Genomic DNA, 20622 nt, shown 5'->3' with positions numbered 1-20622 from the left:
CTGTCTCGAAGCTACAGGAAATGCACTGGACTACACTTGATCATCCTCCTTACAGCCCGGACTTATCACGCTGCAATTTCCATTTGTTCGGACCTCTTAAAGAAGCTCTAGGAAGGCAACGATTTGAATATGACGAGAGTGTGGAAGACTTTATGCGCAACTGGCTGGTGACGCGACCCTGTTCTTTTTACGATGAGGGCATCAAAAAGCTGCCCATACACTGGGACAAATGCATTTCCAAAGCAGGAAACTATGTGGAAAAATAAATTATAATTACCTTGTGTTTTTCAATAAATGAATTTAAATAAAGAAGAAAATCCTGTTTATATTTGATCCCCCCTCGTAACATATTATCTTGTTCTACATGTGAGAAATGTACCCTGAAAGTTTGATCATACCTTATTTTATACACCCTGTTTACAGTAGATGTTTACCTGTTGGGATTCTTTTCTCCACTGATTGTTTTTATATTTTTTTATGCACCTATCCTGCTTCCTTTATTTCAGTCTTTGATGCATATTCATCCTCATGAAACTAGTCGACCATTTTATTTATTGTTCCATGGTATTTAAACACAGATTTTAATATGTGATGTGCTCATACAGGACAATGCTGAGCGCTGTGGAGTCGAGCGCCACTCAAAGTTTGCGACTCACATTGACGAGACAGTTGGCGGAGGTACTCCTACGTGGTGTTACCGGGAATGTCTACGTCAGTCCAGATAAAAGTATGGACTTGGGTAAGTATCGTCATTAGGAAAACCACCATTTAATGTAACCAAAGTAAAAATGTTCTCAAATTTAATGTAGCTTTTGCATAGCCCAAGCAGTGTTAGCATGTTACCGAATCATTATTGAGTGTTTGTCGTAGTTTTAATCCTTTCCTTTCTTAAAATGAAGAACCAAACGCTCCATTTTGTTTTCAGGTGACACTAGACTTAGCATTAAATCAATAATATGACAAGAACATTCAAACTGTTTTCCTTCTGTTTTATTTGTTAGATTACTCTAACCACATAGGCAAGTTAGGAAAGGAGATACACTCACAGAAATATGGTCAGGTCATATATAGAAATATGGGAACATGGAAAAGAACATAATAGTAAACTCACCGGACAAAAAGTTGTCACTCCAGGAGAAATTATTACAAGTATTATTTAATACCGTGTAACTCTGCCCCGGACTTGACAAATGAAGTGAGTCCACAAGGTTGTGCAGGTACGGCGCGTCCAGGTTAAGCCACTCGCTGAGGATTTGATTGCACAATTCCACCAAATTGTGGAGATGCTGATGTCGGCGTTTTACCCGCTGTTCCAACATGTCCCACAAATTTTCGTTGAGGTTCATGTCAGGTGATTTTGCAGGCCAATCGAGATGTAAAATAGGGCGGGGGAGCGTTCATAAAACCAGTCACATATGCGTCCAGCCCGATGAACTTTGCTGTTGTCATCTTGAAAATTCGGGGTATCAACAGCATACTCATCGTGCAGACGTTGACTGGAAGGGAACACTTAATCATCCACAATGTTTAAATAAACATGTTAGTGGCCACTTCAGTGAGCGGGCCCAGTCCATGGTACAAAAAACACCCCCACAACATCACAGACCCACCTCCAGCTTGAACCTCACCTTGCACACATCCAGGATGAAATGCTTCATTTGGCCTTCGGTGCACTCGATGACATACATCATTGGAATACAGGCAAAAACGTGGTTCGTCAGACCATACTATGTTCCGCCAATCGTCTACTGTCCACATTCGGTAATTTTTAGCCCATTGAAGACGAGCAGCTTTACGTGCCTGTATAAGCGAGGTGATCTTCTTTGCATGCAGTTCCCATCGCAATGCTGTCTCGCTGACTGGTTGGGATTGCCCTTCATTCACTGACTGCAGAAATTCCTGGCGGGTTTCGGAGCCATTTTGATTCACACGCCGTGAAACGCTTCTCCGGTCCCTTTCAGTCAGGATCGTATTCTCACCACAATTATGACGTTGTGTTTCATGGCCACGTGTAGTACACCGCTGCTTGTAGACACTTGAACAGTCTGCTGTGAAACACCAACAAATCCAACAACTTTACACATCGGATGTTCATGGGTACGGCCAGACACGATTGCTCGTTTTTTGCCACTCTGTCACGTCCTTACATCTACCCAGTGTCCGCTTGAAACATCATTGTCTCGCTGATCGCTACTGCCTTGTGCTCACGTAGAGGCAGTGCGCGTGCGGTTGAGCATGGGACTCATTCGCTGCGCCATCTGTACTAGAGTGACTAATATTTTGTCTCTTGAGCTTATAAACACAATGATAGGTCAGTGTGTGAAGAGGAAGGAACAGAAAGAAGAGACAGACATGGAAACAAAAAAGGACAATGTAATCTCAACATTTTTATACACTGCCGTCTTTAACCTTAGAACTGGCAGTGTTAAATCCTGTGGTGGCAGCCATATTTGGCAGCTTTTACTTGTCTAAGTAAAATACAAAATAACTGCAAGATAGGAAATAAGTCAGCCAAGTTTTATATATCTACAGAAAGCTAATACACTGAGGATTGTCGTGGTGACATGAAATTACAAAAATATTTTGACTAGAAAAATGTACAGTCTGCTCAAAAAAGTGTAATTCCTAGATTCAAAATAATAATAATAATAATAATAATAATAATAATAATAATAATAATAATAATAATAATAATAATAATAATAATAAAACTTTGGATTATATATACAGGAAACTGGAACATGTCACAAACAAACTGAAATATACAGATTGTCAATAATGTATCTGTAATGCACTAGCAAAAGTTTCATTACTCTGAGAGGTACAGTCTTGAAAATATTAGGGAAAATGTATTGGCATGCAATCATTTGGGGGCGTGACCTCAGACCACGTTGTTATGATAGGTTGCTTTACGGGAGTTTTGTCATCAATTTCACTTTCCGATATTGATGCGAAGAAATAGCTGATGAACATTCCAAATCTGACTCTGAATCTGTCAGTTCATTCTCAATAACATCAAAAGTCGGATCTGTCACTTTCATCTTCCAACAAGTTTTGCCATACTTCTTCACTAATTTTCCGTAATGAATTGAGGATGCCATATTTAGACACACACTGCACTAAAAATGTATATAATGAAACAAATAGCAGTATATATACAAAAGTAAATAACTTGCGCCAAACTGAAAACTACGAAATAAAATGAAATAGAATAGTAGAGCAGAGCCCGTGAAGGTTTGTTTACAGAAATTGCGCTCAAACAGATGGTTGGAAAACTGCACTCATTTATTTCTGTGAAATTGCGCCCAAGGAAATTGTAAATAGGAATGAAACTGAACTCGTGGCTGCTGTGGACATCGAGAACGGCAAGAAGTAGACTGACATGACATCTGTTGAAGAAATAAGCAAATTACGAGAAGAAATATGAAGATCGTAGGTGATAAATTTCATATTATTCCGTATTGAAGAGCAGTATGATATAAAACAAAATCTAAAGGTTCCCACATATATATATATTTATATTTTAAATTTCATGTGGCTATTTCTAGCTGGGTGCAGCCCTTGTAAGGCAGACCCTTCGATGTGGGTGGGTGGAATCTGCCATGGGTAGGTAACTGCATGTTGTTGTGGTGGAGGATAGTGTTTTGTGTGGTGTGTGAGTAGCAGAGATGTTGGCGACAGCACAAACACCCATCCCCTGAGCCATTGGTATTAACCAATGAAGGTTAAAATCCCTGACCCGGCTGGGTATCGAATCCAGGACCCTCTGAACCATAGGCCAGTACGCTGACCATTCAGTCAACGAGTTGGACTTCCACCTATTCAATGCTATTTATTGTAACCTTAGAAATGTTACATATATTTTATGAAACTAGTTTAGGTCTTGCTAGAGACCATCATCAGCCAAATCAATAAAAGTTAAGGCAAGACATAAATTATAGATAAAATTCATGAAGCAAGCATGTGTTGTTGATATGCAGTGCAAGACAAGTCAAGATTTTGGATGTTAACTCATCACGATCACATGTCTTGTGTAAGTTGTTAGTTTTCTTCTAATTTGAAGAATGCATTTCACAGAAGATGAGGTGAAATCAGCTGAAACAAGTGTGAACAGAATAGTGTTGATGGGAAAGTGTTGAGATGTTCATTTGTTTCCAATATGGATCATTCAAAAAGTTGAAAGAGCAAAAGCAAAGAAATAGAATAGAGCTGAGTTGTCGATAGGAGGTATAGTGTAGCCTAAGGTGGCGCTGAGAGATGTGGAATGGTGGGTGATTGCAGGTGGGAATTTGGGGTTTAGAGTACCGGTACTTAATTTCTTTTTATTGAAAATAGGAATTAATAGATTAAATAAAAGGTTTGGTTTTTCTGATATCTCATTAAGGTTGAAATTGAGATTAAAGAATTGATCCAGGTGGATGAAACAATTTTCAAAGATATTGAGCATAGAGCCCTTATTAACCATTTTTAAGATTTTTAGATCTTGATCAATATTCGTGAATTTATGGTTTGAGTCCATCATAAAGTGTACATGAATTTACATGTTCAAAGTATCTTGTGTCAAAGTTTCTATCTGTTTTTGCTTTTGCTCTGGCTGTGAGCTTGCATCCGGAGATAGTGGGTTCGAATCCCACTGTCGGCAGCTCTAAAGATAGTTTTCTGTGGTTTCCCATTTTCACACCAGGCAAATGCTGGGGCTGTACCTCAATTAAGACCACGGCCGCTTCCTTCCAACTCCTAGGCTTTTCCTATCCCATCGTTGCCATAAGACCTATCTGTGTCGGTACGACGTAAAGCAAAAAAAAAAAAAAAAATGCTTTTGCTCTTTCAGCTTTTTCAACTATCCATATTGAAAACAAATGTTTCAGCTGAACTGAATTCAAGATGATTCTTCAAGTGCTAGTATTTTAAGTGTTTCACCTCATCTTATATGAAGTGCATTCTTCAAATTAGAAGAAAACTTAGAACTTACACAAGATAATGAAGTATCTACAAAGACGCACACAAAATGCTGTCAGTTGCTACACTTCTTTGTTTCACCTTAACTTCACATAAATGTACACATAACCTTAATCAACTGCTCTCACTAACAAAATATACACATCAACACACTGCCATCTTTAACAAATGACTATCACTGAGCACACGCCTCATGGATTTGCAACCTTAAAACACAGTTGAAACAGTTGACTGCTAACAGCATAAACTGTATATAGGATAATATCTTTTGTTTATTTCCACCTATTCAATACATTACAAGAAGTTGGCATTTACTTTAAAACATTATTCAGATGAGACATGTTTCGCCTCTCACTGTGAGGCATCTTCAGTCATTATCAAAAACCTTATTATTTTACCAGGCATCTGGTTAAAGATATTCAAAAATGTGTTTGATGATTATAAGAGAGGTGAGATTTACGTTAGTTATAAACATGTTCATGAAGTAACTAAAAATCAAATATATTGATAAAAACATATGTAGTTCTTTGTTGAATAGGACTTGTTTGATTCTACTATAGTAAGAGAAGGTGGCTTGAAGCCGTAGTCGTTAATAGATGTCTAATAGATAGTGGAAGGCATAAAATATTAGTTCTATGAGAATATACATTACATTCAAATGATACTAAAAACTAGTGGATTCAAAGGTAGTACATATAAAATGTTCAATGAAATAACTATAGATCTAATAAAATGATAAACACATATGTAGTTCTTTGTTAATTAGGACGTCGTAAGATTGTACGGCTTAAAGCCGTAGTCATTAATAGATGTCTAATACATAGTGGAAGGCATATGAAATCAGTTCAATGAGAATATATAATACAAACAATTGATACATAAAAACTGGTAGATTCATAAGAGGTACATCTAAAATGAAGGCGTCATGTGACTATAAAAGACAGTTGATGGCTTAAAGCCGTAGTCAAAGTTTGAAATATAGGTCAAATAACTGCTAAATATATGGTAAAAAGATATAAGTCAAAATATACAGCTTAGTATAAAAAATATGAAGGAAAAACATTCCAATTGCTTGACAAAAGTTACTTGACGTTGGCATGCGTATGTCCGTGATATTTATTGGTCAACATTTCGTAGGTTATTTTAGATTTATTCGGCAAGATTGCGTTGACAAGAAGTTCACCAGATGTTTATAGTTGGCCTAATTTGTAAAAAGAAAGTTGCAGAGATGATGATGGGTGGAAATTCTCAACGTTGGTATGGTTTTTTTGATGTGAAGGTTGGAGAGCTGTTGTGTTCTTCTTCGATGACAATATATTTTATAAAACGTTGATTGTAAATAATTTATACTATTGAAGAGTATTATGGAAGTTTGATGAAGCTGTTGAATTATTGTTGTTATAGAATGGTTCTGAAATGAAGAAAAAACTGTAGTTAATTTTGACGAAAATGAAAGAAAACATGGGAAGGTTTTGTTTAAGTGTTGTTAGTGAGAAAATGTTGGTGCTTACCTATGGCGTTGTAGGCCCATTTAACAAGCTGTGTGAGGCGCTATTAGGATACTAATGGTCACTAACGGTTTTTACTCCTTGTGTTGTACGTATGTCGTCTGGCTAGAGGGGCGGGTGGGTAGGAGGGGGCGGAGTTGTAGGCTTGCGATTCGTGAACGGGAGGGAGTTGTGAATGGTAGGGGAAGCGGAGGGGCGTGTATCATTTATTGGTTTATGAATGGCGCGTGGAGGGGAATTACGTTAGATGGGAGGGGGAGGGGGGTTATGATGTATTTGTAGACGTAGGGGTGTTTGTTGATACTGTTTTGAAAATATTAAAAAACTTTTTGTCTTGAAGGTTTACATTATTGAATAATGTTACTATTTGGTCATATAAAGGGCTTCTATTGTCTATTGGATCATTTAAATTCTTATTAGCATTGAATTTTTGGTCCAAAAATATGTATAAATTTTCGAATTCGGTCATAAGTCTACCTTTTTTTACTGTTTTTAAAATTTGAAGGTCCTGTTCAATTGTGGTAAAGTTGTGCCCCGTTTCTTTCATGTGATTGCTCATTGCTGAGTGTTTATTATGTTTCTGAGCATTGAAATGTTCTGTGTACCTAGTTATGAAGCTTCTTCCTGTTTGTCCGATGTATGAGCTGAGGCACTCATTACATTTTAATCTATAGATACCGGAGCCTGAGTATTTATTATTTTCTGAATTTATTGTATTATGGTTGAAGAACATTTTTTGGTTTGAATTTTGAGTTTTGAAAGCTATTTTGATCTCTTGATTTTTTAAGGTGTTGGTTACTTGGTGTATGATTGGGTTGGTGTATGTAAAGGTTGCGAACTTTGATTTTTCATTTTTTATTGGGGAGAGGTTTGTGGATAGTTTCAATTTAACTTTATTGATTAGTTTGTCTATGATAGAGGGATTATATCCATTAAAAGTGGCTATTTCTTTTATTGTATTTATTTCTTTTTTAAAATTGGTCGCTGAAAGGGGAATTTTTAGAGCTCTGTACACCATACTATAAAATGAGGACTGTTTGTGTGATTGTGGATGAAGGGAACTTTGTTTAATAGTTATAGGTGTGAATGAGGGTTTTCTGTAAATTTGGAAATCAAACTTATTGGAAGTTCTTGTTATTGTGATGTCAAGAAAATTAATTGATTTGTGGTTCTCGTCCTCTTTAGTGAATTTAATATTGTTATCCAGATTATTTAAATCACTTGTAATAATAAAGCCAACCAGGCTAATAAAAACAAGTATCTAAACCTTAAAACAAAAATTAGCAAGATCTCAAAAGATATTCAATTCCTAAAAGAATGTGTAAGATCCAATCTAGTGCCGAAATTTCTAAAATCGACTCAAAGGAAAAACATTCCGAAACGTAAATCTAACGATATTCAAAACAAAATCAACAACCTTTGGCTCAAAAATGAGATAAAACTATTGTATAGAAAGAAATCCTTATTAAATACACAACTTTATCGCGAACATTTGATTCTCGCGCAATCGTTATCACCGCTAGAATGGCTTTCTTATCAACAACACATTACATATAAAATACAAATTGCATTGAACAAAAAACAAGAAACACTAAATCGTAAATTGACACACTTAAAAGAAGAAAAAGCAAAATCAATGAACCGGAACAGTAATATAAAAATATCCCCCTCTCCTTGGAACAATATTCCAACTACAATTAATCTATCCGACGTCACCTTTACAGATAAAGAAACACGTTTATTCAACCAAGGCTTAAAACATAATTGGCCCAACCCACATAAAGCAGAAGATATAATCACTACAATAGCCGAAGCTGAAACAAACATAAACAAACAAATTCCAGTAGACAAACAAAACGACATAAAATACGAAATTAAAAAGAAATTACCTGCCCTTGTAAAAGAAATTTTTAACAAAAATAACTCGTCCTCACTAAAACAGATCCAAGAATTTAGAAAAAAAAAGTGGACACTATTAACATAATAATAACTAAAGTCGACAAAGGCAATACTGTAGTCTTAATGAAAAAACAAGATTACATTCATAAAACAGAGGAGTTCTTCTCTAATGAGACCTACACAATAATCTCAAAGGATCCCACTACAAAAACTCAACGTAATCTAAAAGCACTTTTAAAAAACTCTTCATTTTTATTTAATGAACATGAATACCAAAGTCTCATTAATATGAACCCCAAACTACCCACCGTCAGATCACTACCGAAGGTACATAAAAAGGACGTTCCCATTCGACCAATCATAAACAGCCAAAATAGCCCGACATATAAAACCTCACAATTCCTCCAGAAATTTCTCAAAAAACATTTCAAATTCCATAACAAACACCCCAAAAATTCAATAGAACTACGTGAAACTCTAAAAAAATTTAACTTAAAACCTAATCACACATTGTGCTCTTTCGACGTTATTAACATGTATTCAAACATTCCCGCTAAAAAAACTATAGAAATAATAAAAAACAATCTTTCCAAACATAGCAATTTTTAGCCAAATAGAAATAGAAGAATTCTTAAAAGTACTAAACTTCGTCTTACAAAACAACTTTTTCACTTTCAACAATAAAATATACAAACAGGAAGGCCTGGCCATGGGACACTCTTTATCCGGAATACTTGCTGAAATTTATATAGAAAACCTCGAAAACAGCAAAATAATAAATAACATCAATGGATTAAATCTCTGGCTACGCTATGTTGATGACAAGCTAGTAATAATTGACAAAAACCTCAACAATAGTGAAAACATATTAACTTATTTAAATAATCTGGATAACAATATTAAATTCACTAAAGAGGACGAGAACCACAAATCAATTAATTTTCTTGACATCACAATAACAAGAACTTCCAATAAGTTTGATTTCCAAATTTACAGAAAACCCTCATTCACACCTATAACTATTAAACAAAGTTCCCTTCATCCACAATCACACAAACAGTCCTCATTTTATAGTATGGTGTACAGAGCTCTAAAAATTCCCCTTTCAGTGACCAATTTTAAAAAAGAAATAAATACAATAAAAGAAATAGCCACTTTTAATGGATATAATCCCTCTATCATAGACAAACTAATCAATAAAGTTAAATTGAAACTATCCACAAACCTCTCCCCAATAAAAAATGAAAAATCAAAGTTCGCAACCTTTACATACACCAACCCAATCATACACCAAGTAACCAACACCTTAAAAAATCAAGAGATCAAAATAGCTTTCAAAACTCAAAATTCAAACCAAAAAATGTTCTTCAACCATAATACAATAAATTCAGAAAATAATAAATACTCAGGCTCCGGTATCTATAGATTAAAATGTAATGAGTGCCTCAGCTCATACATCGGACAAACAGGAAGAAGCTTCATAACTAGGTACACAGAACATTTCAATGCTCAGAAACATAATAAACACTCAGCAATGAGCAATCACATGAAAGAAACGGGGCACAACTTTACCACAATTGAACAGGACCTTCAAATTTTAAAAACAGTAAAAAAAGGTAGACTTATGACCGAATTCGAAAATTTATACATATTTTTGGACCAAAAATTCAATGCTAATAAGAATTTAAATGATCCAATAGACAATAGAAGCCCTTTATATGACCAAATAGTAACATTATTCAATAATGTAAACCTTCAAGACAAAAAGTTTTTTAATATTTTCAAAACAGTATCAACAAACACCCCTACGTCTACAAATACATCATACCCCCCCTCCCCCTCCCATCTAACGTAATTCCCCTCCACGCGCCATTCATAAACCAATAAATGATACACGCCCCTCCGCTTCCCCTACCATTCACAACTCCCTCCCGTTCACGAATCACAAGCCTACAACTCCGCCCCCTCCTACCCACCCCCCCCTCTAGCCAGACGACATACGTACAACACAAGGAGTAAAAACCGTTAGTGACCATTAGTATCCTAATAGCGCCTCACACAGCTTGTTAAATGGGCCTACAACGCCATAGGTAAGCACCAACATTTTCTCACTAACAACACTTAAACAAAACCTTCCCATGTTTTCTTTCATTTTCGTCAAAATTAACTACAGTTTTTTCTTCATTTCAGAACCATTCTATAACAACAATAATTCAACAGCTTCATCAAACTTCCATAATACTCTTCAATAGTATAAATTATTTACAATCAACGTTTTATAAAATATATTGTCATCGAAGAAGAACACAACAGCTCTCCAACCTTCACATCAAAAAAACCATACCAACGTTGAGAATTTCCACCCATCATCATCTCTGCAACTTTCTTTTTACAAATTAGGCCAACTATAAACATCTGGTGAACTTCTTGTCAACGCAATCTTGCCGAATAAATCTAAAATAACCTACGAAATGTTGACCAATAAATATCACGGACATACGCATGCCAACGTCAAGTAACTTTTGTCAAGCAATTGGAATGTTTTTCCTTCATATTTTTTATACTAAGCTGTATATTTTGACTTATATCTTTTTACCATATATTTAGCAGTTATTTGACCTATATTTCAAACTTTGACTACGGCTTTAAGCCATCAACTGTCTTTTATAGTCACATGACGCCTTCATTTTAGATGTACCTCTTATGAATCTACCAGTTTTTATGTATCAATTGTTTGTATTATATATTCTCATTGAACTGATTTCATATGCCTTCCACTATGTATTAGACATCTATTAATGACTATGGCTTTAAGCCGTACAATCTTACGACGTCCTAATTAACAAAGAACTACATATGTGTTTATCATTTTATTAGATCTATAGTTATTTCATTGAACATTTTATATGTACTACCTTTGAATCCACTAGTTTTTAGTATCATTTGAATGTAATGTATATTCTCATAGAACTAATATTTTATGCCTTCCACTATCTATTAGACATCTATTAACGACTACGGCTTCAAGCCACCTTCTCTTACTATAGTAGAATCAAACAAGTCCTATTCAACAAAGAACTACATATGTTTTTATCAATATATTTGATTTTTAGTTACTTCATGAACATGTTTATAACTAACGTAAATCTCACCTCTCTTATAATCATCAAACACATTTTTGAATATCTTTAACCAGATGCCTGGTAAAATAATAAGGTTTTTGATAATGACTGAAGATGCCTCACAGTGAGAGGCGAAACATGTCTCATCTGAATAATGTTTTAAAGTAAATGCCAACTTCTTGTAATGTATTGAATAGGTGGAAATAAACAAAAGATATTATCCTATATACAGTTTATGAAACTTTCAATATGGACGAAAAATGATTTTCATCACTTGTAATGCTAACAGCATGTCGCCCACAACACGTGGTCACAAGTATACTCCTGTTAAACCATAACTCCAACTAAGTAATAACTCGTCTCTACCATCAAGACCACCTCTTTATATACGTGCCTGGCCATGCTTTTAGAAAGATACATTTTCTCGTAAATTCTAGAGTGCTTAAGGCCCAGATATAATGTACAGAATATTCTACAGCGTTCTCGTCTACTCAGTACCATTCTGGATGTTACAGTGTGTTTCACAATTCTGTAGTGGATTACAAATTATATATCCAGGTAATAACAAATTATATACAAGTTCTTACATTAACTGAACTCATATAAATGTCTATATACAACAAATGTTTCATGACATAACCTCACAAATAATGCGATCGTAAACTAATAATGATACTAACAAGTGGATGTACATCACAAGTAGTAATAATAATAATAATAATAATAATAATAATAATAATAATTTGAGCTTGATACTTGCATTATTTACCCATGGGTGAGAGAATATTGTTTTCAAGTTATATCAGTTTATCATGCTTGCGTCAATGTGTTATTGTGATGAGTGTTCAATATCCAAATCTTAACCGTACTTGTCTTGCACTGCATATCAACAACACACACTTGATTCATAAATTTTATCTATAATTTATGTCCTGCCTTAACTTTTATTGATTTTGACTGATGATGGTCTCCGGTAAGACCGAAACTAGTTTCATCAAAGATATGTAACCTTTTTAAGGTTGCAATAAATAGTGTTGAATGGGTGGAAACCTTTAGCTTTTGTTTTACATTAAATATGAACATGTCAAATATTCGACAGTTGCCAGTTCTAGGGTTAAATACATGGACTTTCTGCACTTCAGACCCACTTCCTCTCAGCCACCAACAAGATCATTTCTTCTTCCCCAGTTCAACTGGAGGGTGGACATCAACACTCATTAAGGGATCATCTTGACAGATCTTCAGTCTTCTGATTTATCATTTATTTATGTAACCTTAGAGCAGCTACAGGAACAAAATAAATCAATAAAACAAAGAACAACCAAAATAAAATTTAAATACAATGAAATATGCATGTATGCTATACAAGATAGCAATGTAGAAGCAAGGTGGTTTGAGGCCTGCTAATGGTGGACAGAAAAGAAAAGCACTCAACTGTTTGGAGGAAACAGTTTTCCAATGGAAAGCGAACAGTTCTAGTTTTCCATCTCGTGCTAAAAGTCTTGCATCTGTCTGGTATTCTTTCCTTTCAGTTTCTTTAATAGGGTTCATTTAAGGAGAACAGCACTCGTTGTGTATTCCCTTTTTTTCTGTGCACAGTTAACCTGAAAATCTTTCATAACTAATATCATAGCAACCATTAGTCCAAACAGTTTTTCCTTCAATCCCGTGTCCTTTTAGTGTGTTCTAAGGGCTGTATATTTGCCGGGCTGAGTGGATCAGACGGTTGAGGTGCTGGCTTTTTGACCCCAATTTGGCAGGTTCGAACCTGGCTGAGTCTGGTGGTATTTGAAGGGGGTTCAAATACGTCAGCCTCATGACGATAGATTTACTGGCATGTAAAATAATTCATGCGGGACTACATTCTGGCACCTGGGCGTTTCCGAAAACCATAAAAGTAATTAGTGGGACGTAAAGCCAATAACATTATTATTGGACTGTATATTTCTATTTTCAAGGCTGAAGAAGGCCGAATAGAACCGAATTTTTCTTTACTGTACAGTCAGTACAGAACACTCCAAATATGAGATTCTTAAATTGCAATTTGAACAGAAGTTGGTTAACATTTCTCAGTTTTCATTCCTTTCCTCAAATCCGTGAACACCCGTCGCTTGCTCCAATCCTTATTACTGTAACAGACTTTGGCGTTTAGATCACTCAAAACTATACTAATGTCCCTTAATCGTTTCATTGAGGAGAAGGTAGAGCTATTCTTTCAATCTGAGATCAGAAACCTCCGAAGGTGCATACCTCTGGACCATGGTTAAACTGCAAGCATTACTTTGGAAGCGGGCCACCATGAGCCTTTCAGGTATTGGATCCGAGGATGTCCAATCTATAGAAGAACATTTCTCTTGCAACCTGTCTCAATCTACTGCTTTCTCCCAAGGTTCTGACATTCCACAATCCAGTTCTAGTTTTCCATCTCGTGCTAAAAGTCGTGCATCTGACTGGCATTCTTTCCTTTCAGTTTCTTTAATAGGGTTCATTTAAGGAGAACAGCACTCGTTGTGTATTCCCTTTTTTCTGTGCAAAGTTAACCTGAAAATCTTTCATAACTAATATCATAGCAACCATGTAAGCAAAGGTTCTCTCTCACTACTTTTAAGCTTTATGTCCTCAAAAATTTAAAAGCATAATAAAATATGTAAGCTATCATACAGATATAAACATGCAACAGAAAAACCATACAGGAGGAAATTCAAGACAATAAAATTATGTGAAAACGGAAAGATGTGAGGAGCTCAGGATACTGTGACTTCCGTGTTTTGTCAGTCCTAACTTGGGAGTTCAGCACTTCCTGGCCTATTTAATTCCACTTCAGTCAATTCAATAGCCTTATACACAGTTAGTACATTTAATGTACAGTAGAACCTCGATAATTCAAATTCATTTAATTAAAAGTCCCACCTAATTCGAAGAAGCTCTCGTTAATACCAATATAAATGGTCTGTTATTGGACCCTTCCCGGAAACTCATTCCCGGAAACACGAGGTACGGTTTTGCATGTTATTTAAATTGTTTAATTCAAAATACGGATACTTCATAATTCGAAGAACAATTTCCATCCCATTACCAAAATTCAGACTTTTAATTCAAAACTGCCTTTACATTTTAAAAATTGTATTTTACAGAGTAATTTTAATTCAAAAATTTCTCCGCGTCATGATAGAACGCGTCTTGCAGTAGTGATGGGTCGAACTAGCTCTTTTGAGGGAGCTAGCTCATTCGCTCCCGCTCTTAACTGAGAGTCGTTCAAAAGCCGAGAAAGTCAGAGGCCGCTTTCCGCCTCCAGGTTCGTTCGTTCATTCATTCATCCGGTTTAGGGCAGACGGCCCTTTATGACATCCGGCCACTCTGTACGACTTCCGAGAACGAACAAGATATCGCAAATAGTTTACATTTCCCACAACAGATGACAACACAATGTCCAGTTTAGAACGCTACTCTTGAAATAAAACAAATGAACAATTAATATATGCACTCCTGGCAACATTGGCGATTAATCTAACGAAAATGTTTTATATACAGTAACGAAGAAATGTAGCCTATCACAAATATACAGTATTAATGGATGACATTTAATATTACTTTGCCTAAGTTCCATTCTTCTTAAAATGATGTCTTTCAAGACTGAATGCACCGTAACGAGATGTATTTTCAAGATGTTGGCACTACTTACACGTTAATAAATAATTTTTTTAAAAATTTAATGCAATCTAAGTTGCTATTGTGTATACTAGGCATGAGTTATTTATTCATAAAAAGCCCAAAATAGTGTTATTTTACAATTTCTAGATTACTCACGACGCCCGTTTTTATTTGTAGGAACGAGGTAGCGCGAGATAGTTAACCTTTCGCACAACAGATGGGAACACAATGTCCAGTTTGGAACGTTACTCTTGGAATAAAACAAATGAACAATTTATATATACATTGTTGGCAACATTGGCAATTATTCCAATGATAAATCTTTATATCTGTAGGAAACTAATGCATGTAATTTCTTAGTAGTATATAAGTTGATATTTTAAAATACTTTCTAAACCTGGAATGTGGTGATAGTTAAATGTTTTCTACGGGTTATTTGTGATGCCGATTTGTTTAACTATCTGTACCAACTCCACTGGCACAAAAGTTTTTAAAATATCAATGATTTTTTGGTTGTCATCAAACACTTCCTTCCCTTGTCATAGGAAGGTTCGATAACCCACGATGTTTTAAGGGCGTTAGGTGCTTTCTGTGCAAGTACAAGGCATCTAAAACTGCCTTGTCTTTGAATAATGTTGTTTTCTTTCTTTCGTTGCGTGAGGTTATGTTTGCCGACGAGTTACTCAAGTGCATTATTTGAATACTAGAAATGCGCCTTGTTGGATACATTTTGGAAACTTCTTTTTTCCATAGCATTTGAAACATTTAAACTGTGAATCAAGGTTAACTGCATGCAGTAATGATTCTTAGAATGTTTTGTGACGCGGCGAGGGTTGGCATTTCTGAATTATGAGTTGGCGGTTAATTCGAAGTCCGATTTTTGCGTCCCATTGACTTTGAATTAATGAGATTTCATTGTATTGTGTTAATATTTTGTAAAGTTACATATGTACAGATGCATGCTGTTCTTCCTGGAGTCCTTAGTTTGTTTCCTCCACTCCTGTTCCTTGATGCCATTCCAGGAAGAAACCCGTACTCCAAATTGAAACTTTCAGACTTCCAGAAAGACTTCAAAATAATGAGGTTTTGTGGAACCAGGTGGTAAGTTCAGAACTGGCCTGTAAACATTAGTGGCTGAGTAAGTGGTAATAATAAGAGTTTTTAGTGCCTAGCCACGGCATCGACATTCGCATTGTGTAGTGTTATTTCCAATATTTGAAATCATATTTCTACTGTCATCTATACTAATATTATAGAGATAGAAAGTTGGTGAGTTTCTATATGGAAAGTAATCTCGGGAACTACTCAACTGATTTCAGTAATTCTTTAGTCATTAGGAAGATTATTATTATTATTAGTCTATAAGACCCAAAATGTGGTCAGCCAGTTCAAGTCCCGTCGATCGAAGAAACTTTCACCATCAGAATGTTGGCCGGCAGGGTAGGAGTGGCGGTGGTGGTATACAATTTGTAACCACTAAATTACGTGCCAAAAACCTGGATTCAATTCCAAACTTCTCTGCAGTGCTCATACTGTTGATGGTGATTCATCCCATAAGATATGAATTTTATGACTGATCCATATTGACGAAATTATGATGTATAGATATAGTTAAGATAGGGTCCACCTATTCAATACAAATTTAATGGCAAGTATGTTCTGTTTATATAATTTGAACGTTTAACACAATATTGTGAGAAAACTGCAATATTAACACCTATGTTTCATACATCAAAAGAAAGGTCTCAATCTCAGGTTTACAAGAAAAATATAATATATTTCATGAAGTCCTTTATTTTGCATAAAATAGTAATTTATTCTAATTAATACTATGCTTAGGTCATGCGGTTAACTTTATTCGCCAGTAGATGGCTCTATAAAAGTTGTCTCTGCTGATCATTCTATGTTAATCCAATAGATGGCTCTGTGTAATCAAGTTATCGCAAGAATGTTAGTTGTTACTCGATGTTGGTTCTAATAAGTGAGAAACTTGCATTATTCAATGTAGGGTTATTAAATGAAATCTGTATGCACTGCCAAGCACGACGTTTCTCTCTGGAAGTGGTAACTGGACATTTTAATTTGTGTTGCCACAGTGGTTTGGTAAACGACGTACTTAAAGGTATGATGCTATATGATAACGATTTCATGAACCATGTAAAGCAGTATAGTAGTGCAATGACCCTCTGCTAACCGTAGCCACATTGCAGGATTAACTCCTTACCATTTTTAAGTCTTGCCGACAGAATTCATTGTAAAAATTCTATAAACTGCAAAGATTCAAAAATTCCTTATGTATAGCCACAATGGAAGTGTTAAGTTTAAAGGCAAATAAATGGTCTTCCAGAGTTCGCTATATTTTCCGTTACTTTTCTCATGCTTCCTGTATCATCAGTTTCATGTTTAGTCTTTGTTAGCAGCTATTGTTGCGACAGGCCACTGGTAGATTTTTTAATTGTAATTATTATCCTCGAGACCAGTTTCAACCTGCTAAAGAGGTCATCTTCACCCATTAACAAATTGAACACAAATTGGGGAAAATGATTAAAATGGTGAAAAGACTAAATTGAATAAAGCAACAGCTAAAATATGAATGATTCACAAGCATTTATAAACTGTGTTGATGAAAGTTCATAAAAAATAGTTTTGAAGATTGAACGTCAACTTGGTTATGAAGATATTAAGTGTAAACCAATGTCCATTTATGGTTCTAGGAAAATGTCCATACAATGATTGTGCATTGCTTATACAGGGTTTTTAAGTTTTTGGTCGTAGCACCACTCACAGCACAGCACAGCACAGCACGGCTGGCGTAATGACACTCAGCCGCTAGCCGGTACAATGCGCGCCTTTCCTCCCCACTGTATCGCGGCTATTCACATTTATAGAAAGATATTTCTAGTAAAACTATTAATCTAAAACCTACCTAGCATTACATTTGATGCTCTAAATGTTGTCCCTCAGCTGTCGAACATGCCTGACACCTCGTAAACAGGTTTGCAGATACTCAGCCTGTGTGATGTTCGAAATAACTTGTGCAATGTTCTCTTGTGTAAGAGTCGTTCACATACACTTTTCTCTTTAGCATCCTCCCAACAGTAATAATCACAGGGATTTAAATCAGAAGATCTGGTGGGATAATTAATCACACAATCTTCGAAAACTTCCTGTATTATCTCCATAGACCGATCAGCAGTGTGTGCCATCGTATTATCTTTCATGAAGTAACCATTACTCCTTACTTCTTCCGTCAGCTATTGAAAGAATGGCCTGAGAATGAGGTCTATATATTGGTCAGCATTTATTGTTTCATGGAAAAATATAGGCCCTGTAATTCTGCGAGTACTCATTGCACACCAAACTCCTATCTTTACATCATGAAGTGGATGGACATGCAGCTGATGGGGATTTTCTGCACTGCAGTAGCGATTATTTTATCTGTTTATGTTGCCACTTAAGTGCAGCTATGCCACATCACTTAAAAATAAAAGTTCTGATTTAATATACCCATCGTGAACGGACTGAAGCAACCAGTTACAATACACCGAACCCTAGCGAAACAGTCAGGTCCTATTAAATTTTGGACAGTGGTGGGTTTGTACGGTTTGGCTTTTAACAGTTTTGTTGCTTTGTGGGCCGAAGATAATGACACATCAGTTTGTACGGCAAGACGTGCCAGAGAGTTTGTTGGAATTTTTTCCAGGAGAGCTTCTCTTTCGTCAAACTTTTCCTCTGTTAAAACGGTTCATCTCCTGCATGTTTTCTTGTTAAGAATGGACCCAGTGGTGGGGAACTTCTTCACTAAATTACGGTCCCAAAGTTGACTAAAAGGTATTTGTAACTTAAATACGTACCTAATTAGTATTGAAAAGGTTGAACCTAATAGATATCTTATTGTTAATCTCAATTCAATACAGAAACATTAATGCAGTTCATATCTTTAAATGAAAATGACCTAGTCGTAAGAATGAAAAATGAAAATCCACAGCCCGTTTCCAGTCATTCGATCGGGTCAGGAATGGAATGAATGACGCTCCATCTAGTGGCGAGGATAAGAATTGTGCCGGCTGCTGAAGCCTGTTGCACTCCTCTGGGGCAATGATTAATGAATGACAGTTGAAATGAAATGATATTGGAGAGTATTGCCGGAATGAATCATGACAGGGTAAACCCTGGAGGAAAACCTGTCCCGCCTCCGCTCACATGGAGTGACCGGGATTTGAACAACGGAACCTAGCGGTGAGAGGCCGGTGCACTGCTGCCTGAGCCACAGAGGCTCAGTCCTAAGATAATAATGAAAATATAAAATCTATTTGATATTAAATGTGCATTGAGTAGGTGGAACCTATCTAAACTCCATCTTGTACCGTAGTGATTCTTCCATCGAATAGAAGACCCCTTGGTGCTATTTGACAGCAGTAGCTTAACGTGTCAGCACCGGGTTTCATCCTCTCCCTTCGTACTATCATGTATCACGTCATTCATTTCTTGTCATTAACTCCTCTGATGAGGTTGACATCAAGATAAGCATCCAGTTGTGAAAACTCACTACAAATATTCACCTCATTTCATACCTGACCCTGTAGAGATGCAGGACAAGAATTGGACATGCATTATGTTGTTATTATTTTTTTATGTTTTTGATGTTTCTTTTTCATTGTTTTCTTGCTAAGACATCTTTCCTGTCTCACTTTTTCCTTCTTTATTGTGTATAGAAGACATCTTTTTACTCTCGTAATTGGCTTATGCCAGGATAAACAAGTTTAGAAGTAATCGAAGTAGTATACTGTCGTGAAACCTTTCTGAATACGACATCTCTGACTCCAAAGAAAACTGAACAAAATACAATTAACATGCACTCTGCTTGATTGTTGGGATGTTAACAGTTTTGAGACATCCTGAAGATTTGGTACAACAAACAAACTGGAAAGTTGCCCAGTGGATTGAAAGTCTCTATCTAAGATTTACTCTAGCAACTGTACTGAATGTATTGCTTCCAGTTTCTTTGCTGATGCCCAGTGAAGAAAGCAGGATTCGTCAAACTTACCCACCTTCAAATGTTCCCAGTAGCTCCCAATCCAGCCCATGGTTTCGTCGACAGAAAGTTAGAAGTAAGAAGTGCCAATTTCTCCTTGTAGTTTGGTGATGACCTGAAGGTGATAGTATCTGTAAACTTGTGAGTGTTTGTAGATGATACGTAAGGAGTTTTTAAAAACAATTGTGGTAGGAAGTGGCTTTCACACACTTGGCGAGTGAAGCGTTCCCCATACACCCCAGTGGTGTAACGATTAGCGTTATTAGCTGCCACTATTGGACGCCCAGGTTTGATCCTGGCCATTGATCATAGGTGTACTGGAAAGGACCTACACTACCCTGGATAATGCAAGAACATGAATTTACTTCTGCTTTTTCTAGCGCTTGCAGTTTGTCTCCTTTTCTTTTTCTTCTTCTCTTTCTTCTTCTTTTGTTTTCTTCTTCTTCTT

General features: G+C 36.0%; 1 protein-coding gene across 4 annotated transcripts in view; it reads left to right on the top strand.

The window, feature by feature from the left end:
- Window positions 1-20622, top strand: part of Ttc7 (tetratricopeptide repeat domain 7) — a 173361-nt gene that overhangs the window by 29206 nt on the left and 123533 nt on the right. For all 4 annotated transcript variants that reach the window (XM_068230173.1, XM_068230171.1, XM_068230172.1 and 1 more), the window contains exon 6: window positions 606-739. In XM_068230173.1, coding sequence (XP_068086274.1) covers window positions 606-739 — 134 coding nt within the window. The remainder of the gene's footprint in view (window positions 1-605; window positions 740-20622) is intronic.

The sequence above is a fragment of the Anabrus simplex genome, chromosome 13, assembly GCF_040414725.1.
Source record: "Anabrus simplex isolate iqAnaSimp1 chromosome 13, ASM4041472v1, whole genome shotgun sequence".
In the NCBI taxonomy this organism is placed as follows: domain Eukaryota; kingdom Metazoa; phylum Arthropoda; class Insecta; order Orthoptera; family Tettigoniidae; genus Anabrus; species Anabrus simplex.
This window is presented reverse-complemented; position numbering and strand designations above follow the sequence as displayed.